We start from the raw sequence: 12,349 nt of genomic DNA, 5'->3' as shown, positions 1-12,349 counted from the left end.
TGCACATTAGATGTTAGGTGACAGTACAGATAAAGCAATATTGTGCCAAATGAGAATATTATCGAGTTCAGAGAAATAAAGTTATCACTAACTGCAAATGGATTGTTTTTTTAGTTACCAATCCTTGTCTCATTTCCATAGACTGATCATATAAGAGCTATATCTGTGGTGGAAGCTTTGACCCTGCTGAACAGATGTGACTTCAGTTCCACTCAGAAAACACATCTGTTTGCCTCAAGAGAGACTTTCACACCACAACAGACAGGGCAGGGTTGTTTCTAAGCGTTGAGATGAACCATACACAGACTGGTGGTGCCTGCTCCACAGAGTGATGAGCTTGACAGGGAAGGTAATAGGTGACAGAGACCATATGACCTCCAGGAGGCAGCGCATGCCCATTGGTCAGACCGCCAGGGCGAGATGGCTGGGATAGGCTTAGTTCCACCAACTCTAATATCAACATTCATGCTTTGCTGTGCCCCAAAGTGACTTCCTGTGAACTTAGGGGTACATCGTCATTTCATCGCTGGATGTTTTTTTGCTGGGTTTTTTACCGCAGATTTTTTTTTCGAAAAAAATCATCGCATTTTTTGGGGGGGGTAAAAAATTATATACATTGGGTGTGGGTGTACGGGGATATAAAAAAAAGTTAAAGGGGATTGGGGGTATGGGGGGTAACCCCCCTAAAATACAAAAAATAAAAATTCGATGAGTTTTTAAAAACAAAATCTACAGTAAAAACCCCCGCGAAAAAACATCCCGCGATGAAATGACATGGAACCAAACTTAAGCACCTAGGGGCTGCAGTGAAAAGAGGCTGGACACCGAGAAAGTTGTTTTTCTAGGATTCAACCAGTGGGTTTCAAGATGAACCAATCAATTGCTAGGATTTGATGATACATTGGGCCTGATTACATGGAAGGCGGTAACCATGGTGCTATTAGCGCCATGGTTGCCGCCGGTAATTTACCGATCCCGCCATGGTAAATGGCAGAATTACCGCCCCATTCCAAGGTTGGCGGGGCGGTAATTCCCCATTCACCATTTGCCCTTCCCCATTTCCATTTGAGCCCCTATAGGGCTCAATGGGAATGGGGAAGGCGGAAATTACGGTACCGCAAATTGCGGTACCGTAATTGCCTCCAAGGTCCCTTTGCGGGTCCCGTCCTTAAGGTAGGGACCAGCAAAGGGACCTCGTAATAGGGTGGTAAGGGATTACCGGCACCGGTGCCCTTACCGGTGCCGGTAATCCCTTACCGCCATCCGTGTAATGAGGCCCATTGTGTGGTAATTCACTGGGGAACAGAGCGATCCCAGTGGGAAGAACTCTGACACCTTACAGCATTTAATAATGCTTTGACAATGATACACAATTAACCTGTGGCAGACAGAATCCTACAGGTGACCAGATGTTCTTTTCCCTGGCTTGAGACGTGCATAAAAGGGATCCAACTCTCGAAAAGGATCCCTGTACTTTACCCAAACACAGTTTAGAGTGCAATTGCAATATGGATGACAATGCTTCTGCTCAGCATTTCACCATCAGTATTCCTGACAGTTTGGAGACAGTGATCCACATCCGGACCTCTGATTGGGCCACCAAACATGTCATGCACCTGATCACCTTTTGCACTCTGAGCCCCTGCTTCACCCTCCTCGCGCCCACACATGCTGCTAGCCAAGGTGTCCTGTCCTACATAGCCGGCGCTGACCAAGCATGTCCAAGCCACTGACCACATCAAGATGCCTGGACTGAATCTTCCACTTCTGCTGCATAGAGAAGCGCCTAGGTCCCCCTTTCCAGTCATTCCTAGGTACACTGACTTCTGGCCTTTACCGTGGGCAGTAGACACTAGTCTCGTTTCTAACGGTATTTTAAAGCATTTGTTTTTATGAAGTGTTCCCCTTATTCCTTCTTCTACTCGTCTATAGCTAATAGATCTCCTGCAGTACAATTCCCAGTTAGCCTGTCTGTCCACAATATATATTCGGTCTCTGTTAATGTTTGTTTTTACACTGCAAGGGTGGATTATTAATAATTTTGGGCTTGTGTTTTTTATGTTTTACTAAAGACTGATTTTTTTGAAGAGCCTTGTTTGGACATGCTGGGTATTTTGGCACTTCCTGCAATGTTGTTGTTTGTAAGTTTCCACTGCTGAATCTGAATAGATTAGTCTTTCTCCCAGCCCAGGCTACCAATATACTGACGAAAGAGAGAAACTATTCACTTTCTATTTGTTTTAACTTTATGGCTGAATGGCCATTGAGTGGGGTTGTGGTACAAGTTCGGCCCTAGCACATAGAGGTCTTTGCTCCCCCTTGTACTGCTTTTGGCATATTTATATTTCATCACAAGAGAAGACCAACTGGAGTGTAACAGCGAAACAGAGCTGGAGACTAATCAGAGCGTAAGATGTTAGAGACTGTTTGGAAATGGACAGAGGAGATAGGGTGACGGCTCTTATCTGACCACAATATTTCTGTGTGTCAATGAAAGGGATTCCGTTACATCCATTATTCATGGAAGAGTTTATAGTTAGCCAAAATCTCCCTAAACTGGAGAAATCTTTCAGAATGAGAAATTAATTTGGGGTGGAATTTTCAAGTCTGGTATCAGGGTGCAGGGTCTGTTGTGTAAAAATAGTTTTCGTTTCTGGGAAATATATTTCATGTTAGTACTGATGCAGTATTTTGAATTCTGAGTAGTATTATAGAAATAACACCCTCAGCAGAAAGTTGGATTGGCTGGTAACGTCCCAGGGTATATGCCTTAGCTAAACGTGGGCAGTAATACCAGACCACAGTTCTTTTACTGGCCAATCCAGCCTGTCGATGACCTGTATCCATTGGATGTTTTCATGAGTTGCCCTACAAAATTGTTTGCAGAGTCTGTGGTTTTTGTATCAAATATTTCACAGAAAGGGGGCTGTAAAATGCACCACTTGAAAAATGTTCTCTCTCGGGAGTGCGCCCTGCCCAAACCCCACCTGGTTGGGTGAGGCTCTCTGAAAACTCTCACCAGCTTCTGCATAGTTGTGGGAATTTAAAAATTCACTAGCCGCCTTTCGGCCTGGGGTCTTTGGGCAGGTTCCCGTCCATTTTATTTAAACCAGAAGAATCCCACTGCTAGGCTGTTGGGGCCGAGGGGAAGGCCCTCAATGGCCTTTTATGAGTTGATGCACCAGACGCTAAGCAGCGTGTCCCAAGTTAAGCATAAAGGCCGCCTTGAATGGGAGCATTGGGGCAATAAACGGGGACACACATTTATGCTATAGGAATGCAAGTAGGACACACTATTTATTTATTTATTTATTTCCATTTATAAAGCGCACAAACTGCCCTCGGCATCGAGGGGCTGTTGCAGATTATTCACTTGGATACGGTTGGACATGGGTACAGTATTTTTGGTGCAGATTCAATGGTTAAAGCACATGCAGTACAATGTTCCATGGTTACAGGGGAACAGCTGAGTGGGTGCGGTCTACTTGAATAGTATGGTTTTCAATGCCTTTCTAGCATTGTAAGAGAGGTAAAGAAGAGAAGGAGTACCTTTCTACGTGTCTAAATATGCAGTAGGTCGCATTCTGTTAATATATTTTTCCATTTGCACTTTACTATTATTAAACTGATTAAATAGCACATTTTGTCTTCTCATTGGGGAGAATGAAGGGATGCACACGACTGGTCCGAATTAGGCCTACGGGTATAGATAGCACTTAATGTTAGAGCACCCAAATGGTGAATGTTTTATAGAAGCATTTACAAGACAACTCATACAATCTGGTTAAGTGGGTTTTGTTCAGCACCCCTGCCTTGTATGGGATTACAGGTACTCCCGGAGTAGGTTACACATGCTGGAAAGACCCTGGCAAATAGATTACAAGGCATGGATCTGCTGTCATGCATGGACTCCACAGCACAGACAATGAAAGAGACACTTCCCGTCATGTAAGAGCAAGATGCCCCACCCTGCCATCATCTGTCTCAGGGATAGCACTGGTGCATTAGGGGAACTCAACGCAAAGGCATACCCCCCAGAAACCCTGATACCCCACATTGACAGTGCAGAATCAGGGTTTACCACAGTTTGAGCAGTGCTGTGGAGATACAATATCGCACTCCGTCTGTCAGCACCCAACTATGGCTTGGCAGTAGGGCATGAGGTTCCGCAAGGATCACAAAGTGCAACTTGAAAGCAACATGGGCTGCTTCACTTATCAGCAGCGGGAGTTAGGATAGGTCCTTCCATCATTCTACAAGGCCCCTCGTCTAACATAACTGAATTCAAGCTCCATAAGAATTCAACATCATTTCACATTGTTCACGTTCCTGCACCTTTATAGAATATACCTTCATAACTTGGGATATTTTTGTTGTTACAGAGCTTTTCTTGCAAAGGGCCTTTTGGGAGCCCGATAAGGAATACAGCAGTTCATAAGCTGGCACATGACTGGTCCATGGGTAAGGTTATACCACACAGCCGCCTAGGGGGGCACGTGGAAGGGGGTGCAAGATGCTCCCTGAAAGAAGCAGATAAGGCTGTGTTGACAGGAAGAAAGTGGAAGGAGGAAGGGCAATACAATATCACTTCAATTAGAGGGTTAGAAATCCTTAAACTAGCACTGATCCTGTAATGTCTGAACAAAATGTTGTATAATGAATCCTGTGTGTGAGAACAGTAGCCCATACTCACTCACCTGCAGATGCGAGTCCTTTACATATGTCTTGGAGTATGCTGTGGTCCATAGACTTGGTGCAGTTAAAGAAAAAAAGTGCCATCCCAAGGCAGAGGGTCAGCTCACGCACAGTTGATCTTTTTCCAACGCCCTGAGACAAATATGAAAACATTATAATCACGAACAAACAAAAGCAAGTAATTACACAAAACTGCTCCAACCTAAAACCACTCTTTGCAACTCACCAGCTGCTAAAGCAGGCTTTAGCCCACAGCCTTGGCAAACTGCAAATAATTGATCACACTTCGATGAGAATTGAAAAAAGAAAGAAATTGCGGATAGGAGGGTTCGGATATCTACTGAAATAAAACCACCAACAATATCATTGATTTAATAATATAAGAATTGCAATAATGTCCCACGAACAAAATATCATCCCAAAACCAATTCTTTGTACATACCACCATCGACTACTTACACCATAATATGCTTGGAGTGAAGTCTCAATAGCAAACTATCCCAATACTAGAATATGCAGAAGTGTTTTGTTGCTGTCCTTAACAACAAGTTTGACATGGATATTATTACCACGTTAATAATATTACTGCCGATGACATTATGTCCAATCTTTGTGTAATGGGCTATTTTCACATAGATCCACAGTTCCTCCTCTTGCTTAGCATGCCCACCGAAACCATGCATCATTGTTTCAGTAACAGATATCGGATATTTCCCGGTGTTAGCACAGTGTGATCAATAATACAAAGTGTGATCACTTCAAGTTCTTACTCTGCAACCGTTTAATTTGTGTGAAATATGCAGTGTGTGTATAACAGTTTTAGATTATTCTTTCTGATTTACTCCTGTGCATGGCTATGAAGAAAAGTCTTTCTGGTGAAGGACAAGGCCTGAAGAAGGCAGTGGATAAAACTGATTTTTAAAGGTTTTTATTGTGTTGTCGACAAACAAAATTGAGCGACCTATAACAAATCGAGGGTATTCATCCCTTTACCTTAAAGTGGAGCAAGAGGTGGTGAGCCCCTTCCCCAAGACCATCCCTAGAGGTCTGGGCAAGAGGGACCTCACTGGGAGAGACTCCCCCTAGGGGGACAAGGACTTGCGAGGAACTCCCTAGACCATCCACCATAGCAGCATATATGGGACTCTCAGATGTGAAGAACATTGTAAGATCCAGTTATTTGACTGAAGACAAAACTAAAATACATCATTATGTAAAAAGAAAAGCATCTGTCTCATTAGGGAGAGATGTACATTTAACTGAGATGAAAAGACTGAAAACGGAGCACATGCCGAAGAGAGGCGAACCACAGAGAGAGTCAGAAGTGCGCAAGCCGGGGAAACTCCCTGACAGCGTGACACCTGGAGGAGATGGAGCCAAGGAGAGCCACACAGCCTGAGACTCTGAGAGAAGTCTGGAACCCCAGAGGGAAACGCTGGCGGCCCAGTGTTTACTGGCAGAGAGAAGCAGAGGAGAAGGACATACTAATTCCGGTGGTGGCGTGACCACAACGATTTTGTGGTGGGAGATGCAGCCGTCAAGCAATACTGAAACCACCCAGCTGGGCAGTCAACGAGATGCCCTGCTACTCGCACTGATAGCCAGTTGCAACGAGAGGACAGAGAGCAGAACACTGACAACAGTGAGAACCACGGAAACGAAAGCGAACCCGAGCGAGCGTTCCCCTGCAGATACAGCCATAACGGGAAAAACGGGAGAACCGTGAGAATGCCGGAGCAAGAGCAAATTGTCCCAATGAAATTGATGAGATGGAAAAATTACCTTACCATAATGTTCTTTCAATGGATTATTCCCCCGCAAATTCCTCGTCTGATAGATATTCCCTCCAGCTTCGCTGCTTCGGAAATTCTTTTTGACAGGGGGCACAGTGGACCTCAACCTGGCCGTCGACCATCGATCCGTCTTGCTCGGTGTCTGGTAGTCGGGTCCAGACGCGATGTCAGGTGTTGTATAAATACCACGTCACTACGACGTAAGGGACAAAAGTGCATAGGCTCAAAGGGATCCGTCATCAAAAATGTTAGAACCAAATTAAGGTCCCAAACTGGGACAACAAAGGGAGTTGGCGGAAACGTATTTTCAAGGCCCTTCAGGAATTGTGCGATTACCGGATTATAAAAAACAAACCCTGATCCGGGGATCGCTTAAACACAGACAAGGCCGCCAAATACCATTTGACTGTGTTGACCTGAAGGCCTGAAGAGGCCAGTGACAGAAGAAACCCCATCACTGTAGTGGTGGGGCAAAAGATGGAGTCAATCTTGCCTTCCCTGCACCACGCCTCAAATCTTCTATATCTGCATGCATACAAAGATCTTGTAGATGGTCTGCATGCAGCCAGCAACACCTCTGGTACTTCCTCAAAGAGGTCCCAGTCATCATATCTCATCCTCTCAAGAGCCACGCATGTAGATTGAGGGATTCCGGGGTCGGATGGAGTATCCAACCTTCTGACTGGGTTAGGAGATCCGGACGCTGAGGCAACCGGTAAGGTGGACAGATGGAGAGATCCAAGAGGTCTGAGTACCACGTTCTCCTTGCCCAGTCTGGGGCGATCAAGATCATGGTTGCTCGAAATCTCTTCAACCTCCGGAGAACCCATAGAATGACAGGAATTGGAGGGAACGCGTAAAGGAGAGGGAATGTCCAATCCACCAGAAACCCACAGTACACTGTTCGCTGGGAATTCCCTCGAGCAGAACTATTCACACTTCCTGTTGGATTCCGTTGCAAACAGATCCACTGCTGGGGTATCCCAGACAGCGATAACCTCTTCTAGGACTTCCTGGCACACTTCACACTCGTGTGAGACTGTGCTCTGCCTGCTCAGAGCATCCGCCAAATTGCTGTCTGTGCCCGCAAGATGAACTGCCGAGACCGAGACCCTGTTCTCCAGCAAAGAGAACCAAAGCATCATCGACTTCATGCAGAGGGGGCGGGAGTGCACACCACCTTGCTTGTTGAGATAGTGCATTGCCACTGTATTGTCTGTCGAACGAGGGCACGTTTCCCCTGCAGAGACGGTGCAAATGCTTTCAGGGCTAGCCTAATAGCTCGCAACTCCAGCCTGTTGATGTGCCACCTGGCTTCCGTCGCTAACCAGAGGTCGCTCACCTGCAAATCCTTGCAGTGAGCGCCCCAACCCTTCAAAGGCGCATCCCTGACCACTCAGGACTGAGGCCAAGGAGGCCAGAAGGGTTCCCCCACCAAAGAACTGTTGCAGTCCACCCACCAGGACAGGTCATTGACCACTGATGCGGACACCCTGAGGAGATCTGAGAGAGAGCCGAGGTACTGAGACCACTGATCCCTCAGTAGCTATTGCAAGGATCTCATGTGCAACCTGGCCTCTGGCACTAGAAAAATGCAAGAAGCCACGAGGCCTTGAAGGCAGAGGACGGAAGCCGCTGGTAGAATGGCATGGTTCTGGAACAAGTCCACCATCTGTGTCAAGCTGACTACTCTTCCTCAGGAGGGAAGGCCATCCCCAGCTGGGTATCTAGGACTGCTCTGATGAACTGGAGCCGTTGGACTGGTGTCAAGCCCAGCCTGTGCAGCAGCGAGCAGGTGTCCGGCAGATGGGACAAGACCTGCACTACAGACTTCCCTCGGATCAGTCAGTCGTCTAGATATGAAAGGACGTGGACTCCGGGTCTCCTGAGGTGAGCCACAATTATGCCATGAGCTTGGTGAAGACCCTTGGGGTGTAGGTAAGGCCAAAGGCAAACACTTTGAACTGATAGTGCATATCTCCTATGGTGAGCCTTAGGAACTTCCTGTGCTTTCGATGGATCGGCACATGGGAATAGGCGCCCTGTAGGTCTATGGGCACCAGCCAGTCCTGTAGTTCGAGAGTGTGGAGAATCTCTCTCAACTTCAACATCCTGAATTTGTCTTTCCTCAAGAACTTGTTCAAGGCCCTGAGGTCCAGCATGGGAGAGAGAGCTCTTCCTTTATTGAGCACCAGGAAATACCAGGAATATCAACCCGATCCTCTCTGCTCGCAGGGTACCTCTTTCATGGCACACTTCAGCAACAGGGCTCTCAGTTCTTTCTGGAGCTCCCGTACCGGTTGGATTGGAGGTGGGGGCAATCTGTCCAGTGGTTTTCCTAGAAATGGCAGACAATAATCCGCTGAATGAGCTATAAAGCCCAGGCATCAGAAGTAATTCCCTGCCACTGGAGCAAGTGCTCCATTAACTGTCCTCCAACCGGTGCACTGAGTGGGGAAATAAAAGCGGCTTCGGAGGCTGGGACGCCCCCCAACTGATGCTGCCTGTTGACCTTCCTGAAGCCTCTCTGCCCCGTCCAGAGCGTGAGAAACACGTATGCCCTTGCCTGGCCGCTGAGAACTGTGTTTTCCTGCCATAAAGAGCATATCTCGTGTAGCCCATGCCCTAGAGGCGAAGCTAAAGTAAGGTTTAGCCAGCTGCGCAGCTAGGCCTAGGGATTTGGCAGGGATTTTGGATTCCTTGAATTTATCTAAGGAATCGTCAACTTTATGGACAAAAAGAAGATCGCCCTCGAAGTGCATGTCCAGAAGTTTTACTTGGACATCAGGTGAAAAAGTAGGCCTGCCTTCTTAGTGTTATGGCTGAAGCCATAGATTGGCCCACACAGTCGGCGATGGCCAGGCCCGTTTGCAGCGACTACCTGGCCACCTCCTTCCCATCCTCCAATAGCTGTAGGAAGCCCACGTGCATTTCTCCTTCCGGGAAATACTGAGCAGCATTTTCCACTACTGTCCATAGACCAAAAGAGTATTTGGCAAAACTGTTTGCCACATTTGTAGCTTTGAGGGCCATGCGACCTGAAGTGAATGCCTTCTTTGCCAAGGCATCTACTTTCTTTGCGTCTCTGTCTGTGGGCAGAGTGGATGTAGAAGATGCAGGTCTAGAAGAGACCGTAGCAGCCTGCATAACAAGCCCCTCCGAGGAAGGGTGAGAGGAGACTTATGAGGGGTCTTTTCTAGCCAGCCTGTATTTCCCAGAAATGGTGGAGCTGACGAGAGGGAATGGAACATGGGTTTTGACACAGAACTGCCAAAGGATCTGCAATAGAGGCATTGTTCAGAGGCATATTACGTTCAGTGGCAAGGCCTTCATCTAGGATGTCGGTAAGGTCATAACCTTGTACAGGTGCCACTGATGAGTGCAATCCCAGGGTGTGTGTATCAATAACCCTTTCTACCAGAGCCATGAATTTAGAGGTATTGTGAAGATAGGGCTGGACTTCTGAAACTCGAGGTATGGCGAAGTGTCCAGACCACTGGTGTCTTGGAGGTCTTGAGCCAGCTGTAGAAGCTGATTCTGGTCATCAAAATAATTGACCCCTCCTGAACCCAGGTAAATTGGGTCGACACCTCCCTGGTCATCGGCGTAGTGATCGCCGAAGATACATGCCATGGTATGAAAAAAGTCATACCGGGGTTGTGGAGTAAATACTTTCTGGACAACCTTCGAGTGTTTGTCTTTCGGTGCCGATATGGTGGACATAGGTGTTGACTGAGATCGAGACGCAGTAGCGTCGACATCTTTGGGGGCACAGGGGTAATCAAGCTTCCATTGGATTTCTTTCAATGTTGAAAGTTTTGCCGGCACTGACATTGTCGGTACCAGGGCACTAAAGGGGTCGGGTACACCGAGCGCCGCTCTCGGCTCAGAAGCATGCTGCGTGGGGGAGCCACGCCGACTGCAGCAAGCTGCTTGAACATTGCAAGCATTCAGGATTTGATATCCTCCCACTCCTGGCGGATGGTAGGCCCAGTCGACGGCTTACCTTTTTCCGTCCACGACTTGGAATTCTGACGATGGCGGTGATGCCTATTCTTTTTTCGGGATGAGGAAGAGTGGCTCCTTGAGTGAGACCGTTTGTTCTTCTAGGTTGCCCATTGGCGCACAACGGACACCCGTCAGTGCCAAGGCACCAGAGACACAACTTGCGTGGGTCGGTGAGGGACATATTGGTGCCACAATCGGAACACCGTTTGAAACCTAATACCTGAGCGACCGTCACGGATTTAGTGAAAAATACAACATTTTCTGACAAAAACATTGATCGGGTCGAAGGTCTGTGTTCCCAAGCAGCGTGTTAGCACGTGGAAAAAAGGAACTGAGGTAGGGGCGTAGTGATGTGGCATTTACACGACACCTGATGTCACGTCCGGAGCTGACGACCAGACGCCAAGCAAAACGGATCAAAGGTCGACGGTCGGGTTGAGGTCCACTACGCCCCCTGTCGAAACATTTTCCGAAGCAGCGAAGCTGGAGAGAATATCTATCAGATAAGGAATCTGCAGGAGAAAAGTAATTGAAACTGAATATAAAGTCATTTAACTGGAAGTGTGCTAATGCGATGAAAACTATAACAAATAAACTTGAAAGAGAAGTCACTAAGAACTGGGCACAAATACCATGGGAAGAGGGGAAAGTACCCCCTGGTTTAAGAAGTACAGAGTGGGGCAAACAAGGGAGCGAATTCTATAAATACGAATGTGAAATGAAACCAAGCCAACCAGATAAGAGAGATAATCATACTGAACAGCCCCAGGAGAGGGGGGAGGTATTCTATAAATATGTATGTGAAGTGAAATCAAGTGACCCAGATAAGAGTAGAGATAATCCATATGAAACAAAAACAGAAGAAGGGGAAAGTCATGTCACAACATTGTATACCTTACATAAGAAGACCTGGTTTACAAGAGTCATGAAGGCATCCAAGCCTAGATAAAAATATAAGAAAGAGTGTTAAACAGGAGTGTCAAAGAACTTTCCCCAAAGAGGGGATTAAACCCAAGTGTATTGTGAAAGAGTTACACAAATGTATCCAGGAGGTGGCAAGAGACTTTTATATGATATACAAGATATCATACTGAAGATAACTTTGGAGTAAAGAAGAAACATTGCCATAAGAGACAACTAGGAAAGGGGAGATATTCTCCTGATCTAATTTAAGTTAGTTAAAAAAGTGGTAGGGACAGTTAGAGCTAGCTCTGGGCCATTGACCTATTAATTTGGGACTTCCTGACGACTGATGAGCACCTTTAGTTATTTACATAGGCAGGGAAACCCTCTAGAAAAAGGGAAAGATATGCCTAATCCTTATTTCTTTAATACACACCAGTAGAGATGTGCCTCAAGTGTTCGCCTCCTTCTTCCGACCCTCCACAGACCCCAAAGCTTCTGTCTGCATATATTACTATGTTTTTACATAAGAACCCCTCTGTTGTGCATCTAATGTGTTTGTGTGGCTTCTAGCTGCGTCTTCTTACAAACCAATGTCTGCCATAGTGTAAGAAAGCACTCTAGGTTCACCATGTGCACAATTATGAAGGGGACCACATAATGGCATGACATCTGAGTGCCAAGGGATGAAGGGGTGAATCCCTGCCCCTTTGTTGTATATCCATTGAGGCAAGAATCTCACTTTTCCCCTGGGCATCCCAGACACCACAAAATAGCAAAGTTTCCTGCCCGCGCCCCCCAGTGTCTGGGCCACACTACAAACAGTTTCATAAGAGGATTGGGGATGTCAATTGATGATCACCAGGGTTAGCAGCTACTGCACCTCGATATCCACATAGGACCCCTGGCAATGAGTCTGTGACCTCATGTACATAGGTATGTGCTGCACC

General features: G+C 46.7%; 1 protein-coding gene across 1 annotated transcript in view; it reads right to left on the bottom strand.

Moving 5' to 3' along the window:
• LOC138487325 (uncharacterized) overlaps window positions 1-12,349 on the bottom strand; it is a 2,513,852-nt gene that overhangs the window by 1,525,124 nt on the left and 976,379 nt on the right. The window contains exon 42 of the mRNA XM_069613924.1: window positions 4,698-4,827. Within this exon, the coding sequence (XP_069470025.1) occupies window positions 4,698-4,827 (130 nt within the window). The remainder of the gene's footprint in view (window positions 1-4,697; window positions 4,828-12,349) is intronic.

The sequence above is a fragment of the Ambystoma mexicanum genome, chromosome 9 (assembly GCF_040938575.1).
Source record: "Ambystoma mexicanum isolate Mex_15411 chromosome 9, UKY_AmexF1_1, whole genome shotgun sequence".
Taxonomy (NCBI): domain Eukaryota; kingdom Metazoa; phylum Chordata; class Amphibia; order Caudata; family Ambystomatidae; genus Ambystoma; species Ambystoma mexicanum.
The sequence above is the reverse complement of the archived record's forward strand: the minus strand, read 5'-3'. Positions and strand labels throughout refer to the sequence as shown.